The 21,884-nt window shown below is 26.4% G+C and overlaps 2 protein-coding genes across 5 annotated transcripts; one reads left to right on the top strand and one right to left on the bottom strand.

Moving 5' to 3' along the window:
- The first annotated feature begins 66 nt into the window (after positions 1–66).
- Positions 67–6,992, top strand: LOC111034277 (la-related protein 7). 2 transcript variants are annotated; one of them, XM_022315409.1, is made up of 9 exons: positions 67–202; positions 532–673; positions 2,948–3,135; positions 3,633–3,820; positions 4,202–4,363; positions 5,045–5,556; positions 5,617–5,863; positions 6,342–6,480; positions 6,536–6,990. In XM_022315409.1, the coding sequence occupies exons 3-9, from the start codon at positions 2,949–2,951 to the stop codon at positions 6,697–6,699; spliced, it is 1,599 nt and encodes a 532-aa protein (XP_022171101.1). In that variant the 5' UTR covers positions 67–202; positions 532–673; position 2,948; the 3' UTR covers positions 6,700–6,990. The 2 variants fall into 2 exon arrangements, with proteins under 2 accessions (XP_022171101.1, XP_022171102.1); XM_022315410.1 differs by lacking the exons at positions 67–202; positions 532–673 and adding an exon at positions 2,005–2,109 and having other exon boundaries at positions 6,536–6,992.
- A 1,294-nt stretch (positions 6,993–8,286) lies between these two features.
- Positions 8,287–19,014, bottom strand: LOC111034274. 3 transcript variants are annotated; one of them, XM_022315405.1, is made up of 8 exons: positions 18,745–19,014; positions 13,259–16,899; positions 13,084–13,201; positions 12,384–12,463; positions 11,266–11,529; positions 10,277–10,499; positions 9,977–10,206; positions 8,287–9,175 (listed from the first exon to the last, which is right to left on the bottom strand). In XM_022315405.1, exons 2-8 carry the CDS (start codon positions 16,878–16,880, stop codon positions 8,757–8,759), a joined length of 4,956 nt encoding a protein of 1,651 aa, XP_022171097.1. In that variant the 5' UTR covers positions 16,881–16,899; positions 18,745–19,014; the 3' UTR covers positions 8,287–8,756. The 3 variants fall into 3 exon arrangements, with proteins under 3 accessions (XP_022171097.1, XP_022171098.1, XP_022171099.1); XM_022315406.1 differs by lacking the exon at positions 18,745–19,014 and adding an exon at positions 18,424–18,725; XM_022315407.1 differs by lacking the exon at positions 18,745–19,014 and adding an exon at positions 17,794–17,928.
- Positions 19,015–21,884: the final 2,870 nt, after the last annotated feature.

Genomic DNA, 21,884 nt, shown 5'->3' with positions numbered 1-21,884 from the left:
TCAATAAACACACTATATAAATTGTGTCATAGTGAGCACAGAATAGATAAGCTATTGTTCTGAAGTGATAGTGAGTCTGAATGTTGGACACTTGGACCGTCCCAACTGGCCCAGTGATCTATAATATAAGATATTATACTATTAAATATTAATGATTATAATATATTAGTATATAACCTCCGAACATCATCAAATTCAAAGTGTAAGTATTTATTCGCAGTATTTCCCATACTCGTATACGTATTTGACAAAGATGTGAATACCAAATTGTCCACAAACAAATGTATAATAGATAGGTATTAGGTATGCCAAAAACACAAAATTAGTAATATTACATATTACATATTATTATCCTTTATCTCGCTGAACCCGCCATGATAGACGATAGTTGATTGCTGATAGTTTGAAATTTGAATGTTTGATACCCGGCTGCCGGTTTGAAGTTTTGAACGTCAATGTTTAATCGCCATTATTATATAATTATACTTATCTATGATCGCCATTCACCAACAATGATACTGCTGATTGCAGATTGCAAACGTTGAAATGTCAGTCGTGTGAAAGTGATTTAACCGAAATTGACCATATCATTAACGGTTTCTCATCAAACGCTTTGTAGTCAGTACTGGACACTAGTAGCATACTGTTGTTACTTGTTCTTGATCTCGAACGTGTAAGTACCCAATTTACGTTTAAAATAAAAAATCGTGTTTATTGGTAGTACACATTTTGAATTCTATTATTTGCTTTTTAATTACTACTATGTTTATTTTACATTTTGCATTATTTATCAATTTATGTGACAGTTTATTTTTAAAGGTACATCGTTCATTGCTTGAAATTCTCTAGACACTGACACAATCAAAATTATTATTATTAAAGTGATAAATTATTTACTATTGATGAATTATTATTTCATTTTATTGTTGCAAATTATGAAATAACATAATTTAATTATGTATTTTCAGGAAACAAAATCTATTTCTATTTTATTTTTTTTTACAATCAAATTTTGTTTACAATTTAATTTACAGAAATTACAAATATAAACTATTCAATAAATTGTTTGAAAGTCCCTCCGTCGTGTATAATCATAAGTAATCAAATCAACACTTGAACATTTATTTTATTTCTAACTGTGTGTTAGGTATTTTATATTTTATTATTTTATTTTTTTCCTTCAATTAGAATCATAATTAGGTATCTAAAATAATAATGAACATTCGTCTTTCTATTTTTGTTATATACCAATATCTATTAAAATGCTATTAGATACCTATTTTCATATTAGGTATTGTGAGACTCATTATCAGAGTCCTAAAGTTACAGTTTATAAATGTTGTTAGAATAAAATTTAAAACATCAATAATCATGAAAAAGTTCAGTTACTGTTGATCTATGGAAAGTGTAACAGAAACGCACGAGAAGCAACAAGAATGTATGCACAGTAATATACAGATCCATATCATCCCCATTATACTTATGTTCAAAAACTTGAAAAGTCTGATAGAAAACCTTAGAAAACGGTTCTTATAACAAAACAAATGTTCTTAAGACATAAAGTTTGTGTGTCCAAAACTTTGATTCACAAGGTTTTTAAAATAAACAATCCAATCAACATTCAATATTTAAAGAATACAATTACACACTCGTGTAACGTCTTAAATGCAAATCAAATACTGCTAGCATCTAGTGGTGAATTTTCATGTCAATTTAAGGCATGCACTCTGCACAACGGAAGGACTTTTGAACAATTTATTAAATAGTTTATCTTTGTAATTTCAGTAAGTAAAAATCTATAATATGGTTAAAAATAATAAAATAGAAATTTAGAATTTTGTTTCCTGAAAATACATTTTTAAATTATGTTATTTCATAATGTGGAAGAATAAAATGAATTAATAATTCATAAATAGTAGGTGATTTATTACTTAATTAAAAGTTATTTTGGTTTGCATCACAGTGTTAAGAAGAAAAAAATACGTGCAATTAAAAAAAAAATTATTCAAATTTCGATCAATCCCAAAATTATATTTAAAATAGGGGTTGCCATTTAAAAAAAATGAAAAGTACGTTAGCAATGCTCAAAATACACAAATGAACAAAATTGTAAGTTATAGCAAATTATCTAAATATAATTGTTCTAGTTAAATTTCCTGCAAACAGAATTGAGAGATATTTACAGGGTAATGAGTGATAAAGTGTACAAACGGTATATACTTTAAGTAAATTATGTTCTGGAGCTCTGTTAATGGACAGTTTTCTTCATTCTCATGAATATATGTCTTAACTTAATTTTTTGTTTTATATAATATATCTCATGTTATTTTACTTTTTAGACCTATGTTACAACATATTATGTCTTATTTATAAATTTAAATTTCCATTCAAATAAAATTTGTGCTTTATCTCAACTACCAACAGATGCTATAACTACCAAGTCAATAAAATTCCTATATCTCCACTCACTATACTGAATTACCATTTTTGTTCGCTTGTGTAAAAATGTCTTATTAGATTCACAACAAATTCACTGTTGTGGTAACACTCTTCTACTGTTATTTTTGGTCTTTGATAATAATCACCGAGTAGTACCTTTTTATAAATATCTGATTTTTAATCTACATATTGTCCTTAAACCTAAATAATATTCTCAATATTAAAATTAAAAAATCATTTCAAAGCATTTTAAATATATATAGAAGTTGAACAAATGTTTGCATTTGCTTAATTAATCATTACTCTTTAGCAATTTTTTATATTCATAATTAAATTATGTTTTTTTAGAATTTGTATATTAATTAGGTATTGAATTGCTATAATTTGCTAAAAATAATGAATTAAGAAAGAAATAATGAAAATAATACTACCAAGATCAAACTATTAATAACTATTTGATTTTATGTAAGATGTATACATAATGTTTTTGGTTTCTTTATTGTTTTAGAATGGAACCATCTAGTGATATAAGTATTGAAAGTGTTGAAGAAAATATTCTAAAATCTTCATTAAATCGAGTTAGAAAAAGAAAAAAGCAGCTTTACACTGATTTAAAACAACTATTGGAATTTTATCTAAGTGATGCTAATTTAAGAAAAGATAGGTATTTTGGACATCTTATGCAAACCAGTCAATGTAAGTTGTATTGTTATAAAATAACTTGTGAGTGTCTTGATGCAATAAATACATATTATGATCGTTAAAGCTATTGAATAAGCTAGTACATTTGACAGTTTTAAGTATCATTATTTTAATATAAAATGCTCACACAATTAAATCATTAAATATTATTTATCTTATTAATCCTATGTGAATGAAAAGCATACAAATGTGTTTAACTTGTACTGAAATGGTAAATATGGTATTTAATATTGTTTTCCTCTGTTCAATATCACCATCTCGCTAACCTTCCTTAGGTTTCATACAAATATTGATGGGATATGTGTACTGTATTGTAAATAAATACCAATTTATCAGACCAAAGATATTTAAAAATAAATTGAGTACATTTTATATTTTTACCTACCCGGTATTTGACTGAGTTAGTCAATGTTCGATAAAATATATTTTATAAGGTGTTCATAATTTTATAGTTATAATTACCAAAATAGATCATTTATTTATTGTTGTAGGTATTAGTATTGACACATTCTTGAACTGTAATAAAATTAAGAGTTTAACCAAAAATCCAGAAGATATAATTAAAGCTGTAGAGAGCTCTAGTGTTCTAACTGTTAGTGATTGTAAAACCAAAATTTATAGGATTAAGCCTATTGAAGAAAAACAACCCGAGGATGTTGAACGCTGTACAGTATATGTGGTTAGTTATACATATTCATAAAATATATATTTTTGTAATATTACCTATTTTCTAAACAATTGTATTTTCCAGTATATAAAAATACTTTTTTTTCTTTTATTGAGATTTTAATTGAAGAATTATTATACTTCAACAATAAAAATACTTATACATTAATAAAGTTAGTGACTATTTTAATGACTATAACATTTGCAAAATCATCTTCATTTATAATGGTTTATTTATGTACATAATAATAGTATATAGGTTGATTAAAACATGAGAAAAAATGAATATTTTATATTTTTTTATCCTGAATACTTATTTCATATTTATCATTTTGCATAAATTTAATATTATCTAGATTATTAAATTTAAACAGAATATTATTGTATGTTGTAGGAACAATTGCCTCCTAAAGCAAATCATGATTGGATTAAATCAATGTTTGAAAAATATGGAAGTGTTGCTTACATTTCATTGCCTAAATTTAAAAGTGGAACAATTAAAAGATTTGCATTTATTGAATTTGATAATGAAGAATCTGCCATCAAAGTTCTTGAAGTAAAATTGTATTTAAAATAAAATATATATGTTTATACATGGTCATAGGTTAACATGTTGCCGCGATATTAAATACCCAACACAAATTTCAATTGTGTACAGCTATAGCCTAGTCCAAGTCAATACAAGACAGGTTACTGTGCTTTAACAACATTAACACCGGCCTTGGACACCCATTTAGGGTTTTGAATGTTTTAAAATTTTAAATGTATATTTAAGGGTGGTAGAATAAATTTACTTCTTTGATTAGGGATGAAGTTCCTAGTAAACTAAGCAGTTCAAACCTGGCCTCGGGAGATGTCTTCTCTGGCTGAATAACTGTCTAGGAAAAGAAGACCCCTCCCCCTCCAACCAGAGATTGTGGATATATACAGATGTTAAAATTCAAACAATTGAATTAGGCATTAAAGCCTACTGAAAGTAGGCCCAAATCAATACACCAAATGTTAGTAACTGTTTAATAGCCAATGTGCACCATACTAAAAGCAAAAGCAAACTATTTTTTGTACTCAAGTTCAGTGGTTCTAAAGTGTTTAAATTACTATGATAAATTAATTATTATGTGCCAATTTTATTAAAAATTCCTTCATTGTAATTTAATGTACCCATAACCATGTGTATATATATATATATATATATATGAATTTAGAAATAATAATATTGAAATTAAAATATATTTAGGAATACAAAAAATTACATGAAGTACCAAAAATCCTTCCAGAAGAACTGCAAAGTATAATTACTTTTAAAGAAGATGAAGATAAAAAGGATGCAGATGAAAGTACTGACAATATTAATTCTCCGAAAAAAAGAAAACATTCTATTAGCATAGAAGATGTTAAAGGAAAGAAATTGAAGAAAGAAACACCTCAAGTAAACAGTTCTGGAATTAAAAATAGTAAGAAAAAGAAGAAAAAAGACAAAACTAAGAAAAGTGATTTGGATGGTGAACAAAAAAATTCTTCATTTGAAATTAGTGATGGTGAAAATAACCAGAAAACTTTAATTGAAAATCTTGATATCAGTATTTCAAAACCAGAAGAAATTATCACAAGTGATGATGATAAAAAAGAATTAAATATCGAGCCTAACAATACTGATTCAAATATAAAAAAAAAAAGAAAACGTAATAAAGGAAAAAAAGTCAAATTAGATGCTAATTTAACTTCACCTGTGCTAAGAATAATGTCAAAGTAAAATATTTTATATTTTTAAACATATTTCATATTTATTTTTATTGTTATGTGTTTTAGAACCGAGTGGAGAAAACTAAGAAATCAATTTTTAAATATGCAACGACAAAAAATGTCTTTATTAAAAGCTCAGTTGCGGCGTCCTAAGTATAATGAAAATGTGTGGAAAAGTAATGATGCCAATACAAATATTCAAATTGTAGATGTAGAATTACCAAAAAATAATGATATTCGTGTAAAGTATGAACCTGGTGTAATATTGAAAATTTCATTTACAAATCCAATTGAGTCTGATAAAATATTCAAAGTATGATATTTTTATTTATTTATTTTCATATTGTATTATTTACCCATCATATAAGACATTTTACAACATCTTAATAATCCTATGTTGGGTTTTAAGTTTATTTTTATTTAGTTGTAAATTTAAATGGTAAAAAATGATGTTATACTGTTTTATGTATTAGCAACTAAAAAATCATCCACTATATTTAAACTAAAAGTTACACAATTACTTGATATCAAATATATTATTTTATTTAACTATTTATTGACTGCGGTTGTTTTATGTCTTATAATTTTTTAATAGCTTCTTAGTGTTCTTTATTTCACCATAAAACCATTTTTATAGCATTTTGTTGTGTCTTTATTCCGATAAATTTACTATGATTTCCATAATATCCTGTTGATTTTATGGTATTTTAAGTTTCGATTGCTATAATAATAAATATTATATTTCCTCAATCTTGACACTTGATCATCTAAAATTTGTATTATTTTTTAAGGCTGAAGCAAAAGCTGATTCTAGTGTGAAGTTTGTTGATGTTGTACACAATTCTGAAGCTTACGTTCGATGCGATTGTCCAGAAACTGCTATAAAAATAGCCAAGGAAAACCGATGGCCTCAAACCACGTTATTAACAGGTTAATATTCACTTAATATTTTATTTTTAAAAAACTAATATGATATTTGTGATAGGTGAAGAAGAAAAGCTTTATTGGGATAAAATTTTAAGAGATAGAGAAATTAAGTGTACCAAGCAAAAAGAAACTAAAAAACCACGAGGTCGTGAAAAGCTAATTAAAAAAGCAGAAAAAAGATTGGCTCAACATCTTACATTTAATCAAGAAGATGATGAATAAATATAAATATTCCTTTTTAATTTTTACAAGAGCAATAAATGTATTTACAATGTTTTTCTTTTGTGTGTCTGATGACAATTTTTTAGAATAAATATCTCAATATTGAGAATGATTTCTGGAAGAAACTTTAGCCAGGTTCATCATATATTTGTAAAATGACAATATTTTATTGTGTATGGAATGATTTGATGCATTCAAATTAAAAGAAGCTTTGGTTAACCCTCATATAGATGAAAAATTGTTCTGATTTACCTAGCATTAATACCAATATTATTATTTTTTCTAAACAACAATTCTATTTTATTCTATTTTCATATTTATCCTTCATCTGTAAATGTCCTAAAAATCTCACCTGTAGCTGTGGTGCAACTAGCAGCAGGTATGTTGCCTAAGTGAAATTTTTAGGGCTCCTTCATAAAGTTAGTGGCTGCTTAAAGGACAAATTTAATTTGATTATTTTAACACTTAATAGTGTATCCACTAGTTACTCGTCGATTGTTGTGGTTGTTAATCAAAGTAAAAATTATTTTGTGTAATAATCATCATGGCATTTGTATCCGCAAAAATAATGATTTATGTTATGTCGTAAATTAAAAATATTTGTGGGACTAGAATCTTTTGAAGTATATGATTGTATTTTAAGCACTCAATGACTCTTCAGATACATTTTTTTTTCTGGCAAAAATTAATTTAATCTACTGCATAGTAATAATGCCCGATAGTAAAATAAATTACTTTAATTAAAATAATATCATCAAATATACTAAATTACTAAGTTATATTTTAGACTGACAGACTCTTCGCTCAGAACCATTTTTCATACACAATGATTTTATGTCATTAAATTCAGATTTAACACCATCCATTACAGTGATGACCAACTTGTAACCTACTGTACAGCAGAGCGACATCCACTAACCCGCTTTTTTTTATGAAATTATTCATAAAGAAATTATCTAAACTTCCATTATTTCGATTTTCCAAAACTGAATATAAGTTAAATTTGAATTAACTAATAAGAAATAAAATAACATAACATAATCACACCAGATAAAATTTATATATTATGCTAAAATATAATAATTAATACACATAGTAAGATATAATTATTCCAAAATATAATAAGAATAAATATAATAACATAGGTCTTATCAAGAAGTCTCCAATATTAAAGACTTTATCATTAGTGACTACAAATTGCGTTATACTTATCTAATTTAGCATGAGCTCTTGCCCCCCATCTATAATTTTTTTTACAAAATCTTAGATGTTTTTAGATTAGTATAAAGAACAGGTCTAAATCCCTTTAATTTGGTTCAATTTTTATTATTTACTAGAAAATTACCCCCAAAAAGTTAAACGCAACTTGTTAGTGCACTTTCATTGACCTACAATAATTAAATGTAATACATTTTTAATAATATAATCATTATCACTTAATAAAATAACGTCATTAAAACTAAATGCCTTAAAATTAAAAATATAAGTGATAAAAGTAAAAATTCAATGCAAACAAATGAAAAAAATAATTAATAATTCACTTGTATAAAAAATATGAAATATGATTTTTTTTTTAAATAAAATAGAGTGGAACAAAATAATTGTATAATAGAAGTAAATTAATCATTTTTTTGTTGTAAATGTGTATAAATTAATGATACTAAAAATATAACTTAAGAATATTTATGACTGAAGTCATGATAATTAACACAATAAAAATAAATAACTTCTGTCTGCCGATAAAATACATTTTTTTATTTTATTTATAACAAGTTCTTGTGAAACAGAAAATTAAAATTGTTTATAAACAATGAGAGGTATGATAAAATAATAAATCACTTTGTATAATAGCCGAAGTTAAAGTTACTGAAATTAGATATGTACACAAATAACCCTCAGTACAAAGAAAAAAGAACTAGTAATTGACGATTTAAGTCATTTTTATTAAATATATATTTATTTAATAAACTAAAATGTTATTGTTTTAATTATCAAATTAAATCTCATTTTAAAAATATTTGTTTTGAATCGGATAAAAAAAAATTGTGTTGCAATATTTATGCATAATAAGGTTGAACTCCATTTTTCATAACTTCCATAGTTTTATTGCATAAATAAGAGAAGGTTTGTAACTTTCTAGGTATAATAACTTTTGTTATATTGTGAAAAAGATCAAAAGGATCTTGTACTGCAAGACCTTCGCCATGAAAGTTATCTCTTAATCTTATACACCAGTCAATAGGTTTACCATTCCTTTTTTTGTTAAAACCTAATAACTCCGGTGTTGCCTTTGGAACATCATAAAAACTATTTTTAGGTATAGCACTTCCAATAGCTGGACAAAGAACGAATTGTTGAAGTAATGTAGAGTTAGAATAAAATTTAAAAAACCCAAATAATAAGTCCCAACAAGGAATCTCTGGTACTTTCCATATTTGTTTGGCTTTTTCTAAGGTGCAGAAAGTACAGTCCCAATCTAAAAGAAAAAAAACATGTCAATTTATTAATTGTAATACAAAATTATACAGGGCAGTTCACCAAGCATGCTCGCCCCCATTTTTCTTTATTTTTTTAAATATACTTTAAGATCATATTTTCAAATTCTTAAAATTTGATGCACAACTTAAAGAGTGTCCTGTGGAAATATAAACTTTTGTTTTTCAGATAAGTACATAGAGTAAGTAAGTATATAAGTAGATAATTTCCCTAAAATGTTTGACATATCAAAATCAAAGTGAACAGTATTTGAATTATTTAGCTTTTTGTGGTCTAAGGATAAAAGGTCCATAGTAATGAGTTATTAAAAAATAGGGGTTATAGTGATTTGAAAATTGTAGTCATTTATAAAAATCAATCGATATTAATAATTTGTAAAAATAGCAGTATAATAAAGTATAATAAATACTAGATCCAATTTTACGTTTATTTTATATTTATGTAAAACCAGTTTAGGATTATTATCCTCAATACAAACAATTTAATAACTAAGAAACTACTCACTCCAATTTTGAATATGATACATCTCATTCGAAAAACAGAAGTTTGTATCACCACAGAGTACTCCTTAATTAGTACAAATAATTTAAGAATTTGAAAATATGGTCATTGAGTATATAGAAGAATTCCAAAAAACAAAATTTGAATACATTTAATATTAAAGTATAAAATGGGGTTGCACGTGCTTGTTAAATCATTCTGTATATGTAAAGTTAAAATTTAGGTACAATTTAAAGCAGATATTTATATTATTTAAAATTACTGAAAAAAAATTATGTACCTTCTATAAACATAACATCTGATCTAGATGTATCTTTTGAATAATCTGCATGTTTTCTGAGTAATGTTAATGGAGGCACAACTTCAATAGTCATCAGGTAAAAGAGAACCAACCATGCTAAAGCATAACTGGTAAACATACTTTGATTTTTCATATCATTTTGTAATGCCCAACGTTTAACAACTGCACAAACAATCCAGTGAACACGTTCATCCAATGCTAAGTACAATCTAAATCGTCAAATATAAATTAAAAATATTATTTTATCAATGAATTTAATAATAATTATATATAATTTACCTGACTAATTTTGTGTTATGTGTACTAAGGCCACTTTTGAAAGACAAATCACAATATAGGCCAGAAGGGACATGTAAAAATTTGACTATAGGCACACGTGCTCCAGTTATTTGTTGTATATGTTTATATTCATCATTTTGAGACCGAAATACTTTTCCAAAATAACGTACTAGATCCTCTTGGGCATACAGATCGTTACTTAATTCTCCGCCAAAAGTGCCAGCTATAAAATTTAATTGAAAATTAGATATTACACTAATTGTGTTTAAAATTAAAAGTTGCAAGCAACAACATATAATGAAAAATATGTAAGAACCAAGGGCAGGAATAAAACGTTCTCATTCATCGTGAATACAATAAAAATATAATTTAATACATAGAATGTGAAATAATATAATAATGCACAATTAGATTAAACTTTGTATGGGATAATATCAGCAATATTTTAAAATTCAATACATCTATGAAGAATTGAAGGCAGATAATTTATCAATAAAACTAGAAGTAGTCCTAGATGAAAACCTTATAGAACTGAAAACTGAAGAGAACTAAATATTTATTAAAATAATGAAAAGATATTTTAACTTTTTGATTTCGATTTATAAAACATAAAAACAAATCTACACAATTGTCAGCAAATCCAAAAACTTAAGATGTTGCAAAAAATGATTTACTGCATCAAAAGCCTTTTGAAAATTAACAAAATATATTAATCTATACCTTTAATCTACACTATGTCTACAATTATAATAAATCAACAGTTATTGATTATTTTCTCTAAAGCATAATGCAGAATCTACACCGGACAAGAAAACAAAACAAAGTATAAACTCAACTTTTTCCAACATCGACGGGACAGTCTAATTTTTTTTAACAGATATAAAACAAAACTTTATGTGGACGCTGTATAGTATTATTTTTATTTCTAACTATTATTTTATTTTAATTAATCAAATACTTTAAGTTTAAGTAGAAAATATTGGTATTACCAATATCAAAGTATAAATCCACGTCACTATCCTTAAGTGCAAGACCAGACATACGTGATCCAAAAGCATATGTTTTACTTTCTTTGAAATGTTGGCCAGCACAACTATGTATTGAGTTTACTAATAAAAATAATCTATCAATTATATCTGGATTAGAAATTTCTTGTTTAATTTCCATGATCTGTTTGTCAATAGATTTTAGCAGTACTTCTTTATTTCCAAACTCGAACACTGTTGTTTTATGTAGCTCAGGTAATTTGTCTTCTATAATTAATTACAATTAAAATTAGAAATGATATATTTTTACATATTACAATAGTACATAGCAATTTAATCATAAGCAACAATACAATTATAATATTAAAACTATTGAGTAGACAATTTTGATAACTGTGAATAGTAGTTTTTGTCCCTTCAAAAATGAATAAGTAATAAATAAAATTGCACAAACTGTATGTCTATTTGTAAAAAAAATTCCTAAATTAAAAGGTCTAAGTAAACTAACCCAATCAACAAAAAAAAAAAAAATTTCAATGTTTTTCATACATAATTTTAAAGTAAAAATGTGTGGCAGCTCGTGAGGTTCACATAAGGCAGTGCACAAAAAATATATAAGATGGATATTTTATTCTGTTTTTATATTATATTGTTTATAAAGTAGTTATTAGTTGGTTTGAATGTAAATTGAGGGTAATTACTGGCCAATGAGTGGTGCATTATTGTTTCGACGTTAAAATAGACCTGGTGCAAATATTGTGCTCCAAACAATCATGTATTACTGACTGATATGTTGATGCACATAGCTAATATTTATACAGCCACTGGTACCCAAAAAACGCGTGCTCCCCAAATTATTTAGTTGTTATAGACACATTTTTTTTATTTATTACAGAGCATGTACATGATAAGTTATCATTGATAACTAATTATAATTTACTATAGGAATCTAATAATTTTTATATAATTGTTTGGGTGGTTCATGTGCTGCTGTACACCATGCAAGAACCACTACTGTTTGAAGTTTTAATTTTTCTTAAATATTTTAATATTTATAGTTAGGTACATAATATACAATATTTTCCAAGAGTAGAACATTAATTTTTACTATGAAAACTTACCTTCAACTAAAATATTAATAGTAAATTCATATTTTCTTTCCAACATTTCTCTATCATTTAACATTCTGTTCATGGAAGCTCTGTGAATATTACAAAACATACATTTTAGGCAAGCTCAAAATAATATAAAAAATATAAGGTATTTTTTTGAAATTATATATATTAATAATATTATAATTTTGGTGTCAAGAACATATTTTACAAACATTGGAATCAATTTGTTATCAAGATGATTTTTAAGTTTTTTATACTTTTAGTACTATGGAGTAAAATTAGGCATTTAAAGAATGAGATAAATGTACTCTAAAATACTAAAATAGTAATTTAATATTAATAATCTTTGATTTTAAGGGTTCTTACTTATTTAGTTTACATTAAAATCAAATATAACTCAAAGTATCTATTTAAAATATATATTACAACTCAAGTGTTTTTAATGTTTTATTAATAACTTAATGATATTAAAATATTAAAATTGTATGTTTAAAATAAATAGTATTGAAAAGTATAGTATATAAAATATTTTCAAATTATGTATGACACGTTGAGTAGAGTGTAAATGTAATAAAATAACACAATATATATGATGATATATTGCTGCAGTACATAGCAATAGAATATAGAACCTTAAGATAAGTAGTATAATAGTTAGAGTCTAGGGATAACAGTTATTGTATTATTTGGTAGAATATATACTTACAGTTTACGAAATATGATTATAACAGAGCTGTGTTTAGTAATAAATCCAAAAAGACCATAAAAAGAAAATATTTTCTTGATTTCAACCCAGCCATTTTTTTTATACTGTGGTTTTACACCTAAGACATTAGAATGTATTAATATAATTAATAAATTATAAAAAACTACTGCATTACCTTTAATTTCAATCATTATTTTACGATTACTTGCTTCTTTTTCATCAGTTTTACCAACATTTGTTTGTGGCTTATCTGTTTTTGAAGTCTGAGTAACATCTGAAGGATTACCAGCAGTCAAGTTACTATTTATTTCAATTCTCCTTTTGATTTTAATATTTTTTTTTTTCAAATTTTTAGAACTGATTAATTTTTGTAATTCTAACATATTTTTGTGTTCAATAGTGTTAACATGGTTATCTAAATTAGACAGCCCAACTAAGTATAAATTACAAGTATCACAAAATACCTTATGGCGCACTTCAACTTCATTTACATGGTGTGTTAAATTATGTTCATCCCAATTTTTTTCTTCTGCAGTAATAAAATCACAAGATACACAATAATAAGAAATGTTTGGTTTTATCTCTTGGTTTTGATTAAGCATTTCATGTAACGCACTCATTTTTAATCCATAAAATTCACTATAATTTTGAGTATTTGATTCGAGAAGAGATTTATCCTCTATTTTTTTCTCAAAGAGTTTTTCACTAAAATTGGTAGTAGATTCTTCTATTATTCTATCTTGAGAAATATTTGATGAAAGTGGGAATTCATCAGAAGTTGTTCTCATTAATTGGATTTCGTTAATTTGTGTAATAGATTTGTCTACTATACTACCATCACAATGAGAATTTGATTCGGGAGGAAATTCATCTATTGTCCTCGAATGTGTATCGTTGGCGTTATAAGTAGTAGATACTTCTAATAAGGTATTTTCTTTTTGAATATTTGATTGATGTGATAATTTATTCATCATTTTTGTTAATAAATTATCTGCATTATTATTAGCACTAGATTCTCCTGATATATTCTCTTTGAATACTGCACTTTGATTATTTTCAAAAGTTGCTCGCATATTGGATGAGTGTTTTGTTTCACATTTTTGTTTTAAAACCTCAGTAGATTTTATTGATTTGAATTGTCTCAACATTGAATGAAAACGATTGCTATAATGTTCAAACATGTGATGCCGATATCCAAACATAAGTGTTTTACAAATTTTACAACGGTGGTCCATACAAAGAAATTTGGAAGAATTGATATGTTTTTTGCTATTAATATGAAGTTTCCATACTTCTAACTTTAAACACAGATAATCACAGACAAAACAGAAAAAAGCAATGTTTGGGGTTGAATCATACAAATTTTGATCAGTAACATAGGTAAGTAAATGGGTATCAAGTTTCGTAGGTTTAAGATCCTTAATTTCAGTTTCTATATAGTCTGAGCTCATAATTATATGTTCTGCAGTTAACTTGTGACATTCATAAACTGTAATTGAAGAGTAGAATTCCACTTTACAATCCTTGCAGTAAAATAATTCTACAATATCTGAAGCTGCTGATGCATGACTGTCTGTATTAAAATGATTAAGATTTTCACTTGACTTGAATATTTTATTACATGGATCACAAAAGCACATTATATCAGACGATTTGCTAGCATTATTATTTCTCCTCATCAACTGTTTTGCCATTAACACTGATTCTAATGGCATATTTATAATAGTTGTCTTATGTTCAGTAATTAAATGTAATTCAATATCATTCATTTCACCATACACTAAAGAGTTACAACTTTTACAAATATAAGAATAACAAATATTAGTGTCTAATTTTGCATGTGTAATTGCATGTTTTTTCCATGTATCCTTATTGTTTGAACAAAATGCACATTCTAGACATTGAAAATAATTTAAATTTGATCGAGGGATACATTTTGCCAATCCATGATTACAAACTAACAAGTGACTAAGAAGATCATTGTGATTTAAATCAATTAGACTATCACATGAAATACACATAGTTTTATTTTCATTCTTTATATTTTGAAAAAATTGCAAATACGGTTTAATATTGAATGGAACTTTTTTATCCAAAATACTTTTTGAAGCACACCGTTTTTGATTTGTCAATGATTGTATATTAAGTTCTGGAAGTGGATTTCTAGAGGTCACAGATTTTAAAATAATGTGTTCACTTGATAAAATATGTTTATTGAACAACAAATTATCTTCAATACAAAAGAATTCTGTACGGCAAGGTTGACAGATTATACGTTTCAATTTAGTCTTATGGCTTTTATTCCAATGATCTGAATTAGAATTGACTTCAGCATATGTTTCACATTCTTCACAGTAGTAAAAGTCTTTGGATTTTAAATTTTTGTTAATACGATGGAAGTTAAAAGCCATAAACATGGAAAGATTTTTTTCTGAATTGTTTGGATGAATACTTTGATGTTCTGTTAAATGATTTACAACACCATAACAATGCATTGAGCAAGTTTTACATGTATATGAAACTAAATCTTTAATATCATGACATTTAATTAAATGACTTGATAATAATAAATGTAACTTCCATTGATTAAAATCAGATGTGATTTTAGAGCAAATTGTACAAAAATAAGTTTGGATTTTTGATGTATTTTTTCTACCTACATCAGATTTATTGATACATTCTGTTAGATGAACAGTTATTGCTTTTTCGTTGGACACCATTTGAAACTTACAATCATTACAAGTAGCTTTTACGTTATCAATAGTAAATTTATTTAAAACTATTGGGGGCAATTTTAAATTGCATAAAGTTTGATTTTCCGGGTTTTCGCCAACTTTTTTGGATTGAAAATATTCCAACATGATATGTTCACACGACATTAAATGTTTATTATATACTTCTTGGCTACATACAAAATCTATTAAACATGAATTGCATTTGAAGTTAATTGTTTTTTTTAAAGTGTGGTTACTAGAATAACATTTCTTTTTTAAAAATGAATAATTTTTACAGGGACCACAAAACGACCAAGGTTTCCAATTGGTCGGACTTATAAATATACATTGATAAAATACATCTTTCATACATCTAAAAACACATGGGAGTCCGGATATATCATTATGAATATCTTTGCAATGTTTTAAAATCTGTTCCTTATTTCCAAAAAAAAATGTTTTACAACCACCACAGTCATATGAAACATAATCATTTTTAATCATACATTTTTCTAAGTGACGTGTACTTATAGCATGTGACTCCCAATCTTTTAAAGATTTCATTTTAGTGTCACATATTAAACAAAAAAATTTGGATCCAATATACTTTTTACATAATTTAGTATGTTCAGTTGGTTTTAGAATGTCAGAGCTAGTATTTTTATATTTCATAATTTGAGTTGGACTTTTAGTTTGTTGAAGCTCTTGATTATTATTCTCTAAATTGGATCTGGTTATCTCTTTTGTACAATATTTTTTATCAGAATCCATACCAAAATCAATTTCTAAAGAATCATTACATTTGAAAACTTTAGATGGACTCAATTCAGCTACAGGATTTTCTTGGCTCTGATGGGTATAAACAGTATCAGAGTTAGGTGTATAGTTTGATCTCAAATTAACATGATTATTAGAAGAAGTAGAAGGATCAATTTTTAAATAACTGTTGGTTATATTAAATTGCATTTCCTGATCATCGATTGATTTTGAAATTACCGAATTGGGATCATTGCTGTGGGAAACTAATATTTTCTTTTTTTCGGTCTGTTCGCCGAGATGATCAGCTTCATTTTCCTGTTCCATTTTTTAAAGATTGATTCAACTAAAACAAAAGTAAATTACACAAAATTAGAAATATAAACTGTAATGTAAGACATATTATTATTAATGCAAGTTTAAAGCTGATAATATACATGTATTTGTCATATTAACTACTATAATATTATTTATGACAAAAAATATCATCAATCCAAAAGCTTCTTCCATTATAATATTTTATAAACACACAATACTATAGTTATCTAACTCAGTAAGAAGCTGCAACTACGATAACACATCAATACCACAAAATATTGAGTGTCCAAAACAGATAAAATATATATTATTAATTAGTATGTGTGTTTTAAGAAGTGTTAATTTATAAGGTACGAATCAAGAAAATGTATGTTATACAACACATTGAAAACTGAATTGTATCAATGAGTTAAAATTAAAAAATATACACACCCATAATATAAATTCAAAGTATTGTTTTTTCTGATTAATTTTAATATTTTAATTCTTAATATGTACACATTATGGTAACAAGTTATGTTTAGAAGTTACATATCAAAAATAATTTTCACTACAATTTTATTACTCGGAAAAAATTTCAACAAAATTTAGCACCGTGTAACGAACATACATTCATTGCATTAATAACCTATTGTTTAAAATAGTATACTGAAGTGCTCTGTTTGATTATTCATCAGTAATTTTTAATTTTTTTAACATTATCCAAAAACATTTTAACTATCAAATAAATAAATATTTAAATGGTCATCATAAATAAACTAAATGAAACTAGTATATTGTGAAATAAGACATTTTAGCCGTTTTGAACATCTGTTATCATGTGTTTTAGTTAATGTACCTAACCTTGGCTATTTGATGTTCATTAGTTTAGTTATATGGTGATGTCGGTGATTCACAATTACAGATTAAATAATATACCTACACAAAAATATCTTTATATTTAATTTATGCCTCAATACACTGCATGACAATTGATATTGGAACAAACAATTGAATTACATCAAATTTGTGAGTTAAGTGTAAGTTTAATATTATGAGCTTGAATTATTATAGTTAAAATAATCAAATACCGAGAAAAAAAAGTGTAAAAGTTATTTGGAAGTCATATTTTAATACTTGAACTTCAACAGATTTTAGGTTTACATTACATTATTAATCCTGACACTAAATAATACAATGTTCTAACTTCTAACAGACAATCAATATTATGCATGTTCAATGCTGCAATTTAACATTGATACCAATTAAATATCAACACCAATATATTATTTGTTTTTAATATTATTATATTATCTCTGTGTACAAAACTTGTATTAGACACACCAATCATTATTCAGTTAACAATATTTTAACATTATACACATTACCTAACACAAAGATAAGACATAATTGTTTATACCAATGTACATAATATTTAACTTGTTGCTGATTAGTATAATGTTATATAGATTATTAGTAACTAGTATAGTATGTAACTAATATGCATTAAGTACATGGGCAACAATAATCAATTGTTAATGCTGTAATTAAGATATTGGGTGTAAAATATTACCTAAACCATTAAAAATTGGACATCCGCAGAAATCATTATGGTGCCTTAAAAATAATATTAACTTCTTAAAAAATTAATGCTTATGTTACAAATATTTGGAAATATTGGTAGTTTCGAAAATTGAATGGCAATTAATAACAGCACTTTTACTTGGAATTTGGATCTTGACTTCGTTAGCCAACGAATATTATAACTTAAAAGTAAACGTAGGTATCATAGCGAGCGATAGTTTTTGTAACTACACTGATGTCTGATTATCGGCGATTAAACATTATTTTAAGTATGAAAATAATAATATTGAGATAGATGTATCATACTTACGAGTTCTGTTGGTAGTTGGTTGTACTGCTATTGTAACGAGTGCTTCTGCAGCTGATCAATCATCGTTCATCTATCACCAATGTTCAACGATAATACTATTTAATAATTAATAATTATTTGGGTTGAGTGAAATTCGATATTTTAATAAATGATTGTAGATTTGTATACATTTAAACATTTTATATATTTTTTGTACAATTGTTGTATCGTACATTTGTACACTGAGCATTGCACACGAGCTGCAGTCAAGCCACGATTGGAACCTTCAACCTTCAACCTCGGTTTTGGTCAGTGTACCAGTGGTTACTGGTTAGTGATCATGGTTATACAATGTAGATAACAATAATATGTTTGTAATGGTTATCAGACGTATTCACTCCACATGCATAGATAATAAAAAAATTCTTTATTATCAATGTCCATATACGAGTAAACGACATGCGGCATACTAAACTCACAGATTTTTATATAGTACATATTTTACATTAATCATTTTACATTTGTTATTTAATTTAAAATTAAAAACGATGTTATTTCTAATACATTTTGTTTAATGAATGAAATGTTAACCAACCAAACGAAATGGCGGCAAACTACTGCTACTCGAGCTTCACTTATAATAATATAAATAATTTAGGAGTTTCTTATTTAATGTAGTATAGAACTTCAGTCTAATGAAATGTTCATAAATCATAATATATTGCCAATATTTTGAGAGAATTGATTTCGAGAGATCGAGAGAATCACCCGAAGTTATTTTTCATTCAACTGTTTTTTAATTAGTACAGATATCGAAATTACTTTTATAGTAATCTATACAATCGAGTATTTCGTTTATTTTCTTTTGATTGTTCCCGTCACTATAATAGAAGTCTAAACCGTTGACTAAACTACAGCAGCATACGCGTTCCTTTCATAGGAACGAAGCTTGGAACGCGTTCTGTTTAAAATATAGGAAAGGGAAAGAGTTCCTATTTTTAAGGAACTTGAAAGAAAATTTCCGTTCCTCAAATAATGATAAAAATAGTTTATTTTTTACACGTTGAGTGCCACAGTATTTATGAAGCGCATATTATAGTGTGTTTCCGCGCCAAAACTGAACCGCGACGCCGTCGGTTGACTACGTGTCGACACCGCGGTTCAGAGCACCATGGACCAATAAACGAAATACGTTCTCGAAATATTGATGTGTTTTACAAATAATCTGTACAACCAAAATATAATAATATTTTTGTCGTAGACAAATGGGAATCAAATTAATTTTCATTTAAGATACATTATTTGAAAAATTAGTTCTTCTCAAACAAAACAAAACGTCAGTATAAAAATATTTTTTTTTTCTTTATTATAAATAAAAATAATATACAAATACATTTTGACTTTAAAGTAAATTGATGAATTATTTTTTTCATTCTTCATTTCCATCTTTTAGTATAGGAAATAAATTGAATTAAAAAAAAAACAGATTGTTGTATTATACTATTATCTCTATGTCCTATACGGCTATACGGCTATACTCCTATGGGCTATAACAGTTTAACCCTTAGATATATACCCTTAGATATATATGATCTAAAGTTTAACCTATAGCAGGGGTGGCCAACATGACTATGTACGCGAGCCACATGTATTAATAAAATTATATCAAGAGCCAAATTATCTAATCTATACTTTTATACCACAAAAGTAATAAAGATAGCAAACAGCCGATAAACATATCAAATTACGAAATATGAAATAATGATGGATGTTGTTTTAAAAATTGTAAATTACATACGTTCAAGTGCAAAAACACATCGGCAGTTTAAAAACTTCCTAGAAGACATAGAAGATGATATTCCTAATGATGTCCCATGGTATTGTCTAGTTAGATGGTTGTCGGTCAATAACATTTTAACTAAATTTTTTCAATTAATAGAACCAATCAAAGTATTTTTAATAGAAAAAAATAAAAGTTTTCCTCAACTTTCAAATTCAAATTGGTTAAGAGATTTGGCATTTTTCACCGACATCATGCAACATTTATCAACATTAAATGTATCTCTTCAAGGTCAAAATAAATTAGTTAATGACCTAGCGCAAAAAGTATTTAGTTTTCAAAATAAACTAAAACTTTTCATACGAGATTTACAATCAAACAATTTTACTCACTTTTCATGTTTAGAAAAAATATAGAAGCGTGCCTGATAGAATCAGAAATAAAAATTAATTGTGACGACTATGTACTTAAACTTGAATTTCTATTTACCGACTTCGAAGAACGATTTCGAGACCTAAAGGCATTAAAACCCTCATTCGGATTTTTAGAAAATCCATTTTTAGTTAATGTCATTGAAAAGGGATGTCCATTATCACATCCTATCATCACAAATAAAGCGGATCTCGAAATAGAACTCTTGGAGTTATTAGAAGATGAAGGTCTTAAGCAGTTTATAAGCAATTGTCCCTCTATATTGGAATTTTGGAAGCATATTTCTATATTAAAATACCCAAATATTAAAAACTGTGCGGTAAAATTGATATCAATTTTTGGAACGACGTATTCATGTGAATCACTTTATTCAACAATAAGGTCCTATAGCATGTCTCTATGTGTGATGTATCGTGTATAGTATACACTGTAATACTGTATACTATAGTAATATTAATATACATGTATAATATGCAATAATGCAATATTTATATTTATGTAGACATAGAGTATAGACAATGTTCATACTTCACATTATATATTTATATTTTATATTGATCATTAAATAATAAACAATTCTGAGCGAAGGAGTGCATTTTTAGTCAAAATAATAAACTTCATACTGGGGAAAGTTTCATGTCTACGCTATACAACTTTTGAATTATAACTGCAAATAAACCTAAGACAAATCATTTTTGTTAAAAATCGGTGTTCCTTAGAAAGAAGTGAGTTCACCGATTTGAATGGTGGTCAATGGTGTTTTTCCGAAAAAAATTTTAAGTCAGAAATAATCGGTTAACTCTCTCGGTCCGATTATTTCTGACTTAAAAACTGTTCGCAAAAAACACCATTAACCAGCACTTAAATCGTAAAAAATGTGTAAAGGTACGGGAACGCGTTCTTTTTTCGCGACAGGAAAGAGGAACGGGAACGAGTTCCTTCTTTACAG

Source organism: Myzus persicae, unplaced genomic scaffold (genome assembly GCF_001856785.1).
Source record: "Myzus persicae strain clone G006 unplaced genomic scaffold, MPER_G0061.0, whole genome shotgun sequence".
NCBI classification, from domain to species: Eukaryota; Metazoa; Arthropoda; class Insecta; order Hemiptera; family Aphididae; genus Myzus; species Myzus persicae.
The sequence above is the reverse complement of the archived record's forward strand: the minus strand, read 5'-3'. Positions and strand labels throughout refer to the sequence as shown.

What these genes read in the sequence shown, in the direction of transcription:
- LOC111034277 (XM_022315410.1), top strand. Translation starts at nt 2,949, where the DNA reads ATGGAACCATCTAGTGATATAAGTATTGAAAGTGTTGAAGAAAATATT. An exon ending in GTGCTAAGAATAATGTCAAA is followed by an intron (nt 5,557 to 5,616) that starts GTAAAATATTTT and finishes TATGTGTTTTAG; the next exon opens with AACCGAGTGGAGAAAACTAA. An exon ending in TCAAACCACGTTATTAACAG is followed by an intron (nt 6,481 to 6,535) that starts GTTAATATTCAC and finishes TATTTGTGATAG; the next exon opens with GTGAAGAAGAAAAGCTTTAT.
- LOC111034274 (XM_022315405.1), bottom strand. Translation starts at nt 16,880, where the DNA reads ATGGAACAGGAAAATGAAGCTGATCATCTCGGCGAACAGACCGAAAAA. An exon ending in AATAATGATTGAAATTAAAG is followed by an intron (nt 13,202 to 13,258) that starts GTAATGCAGTAG and finishes CTAATGTCTTAG; the next exon opens with GTGTAAAACCACAGTATAAA. An exon ending in TATTAATATTTTAGTTGAAG is followed by an intron (nt 11,530 to 12,383) that starts GTAAGTTTTCAT and finishes AATTAATTATAG; the next exon opens with AAGACAAATTACCTGAGCTA.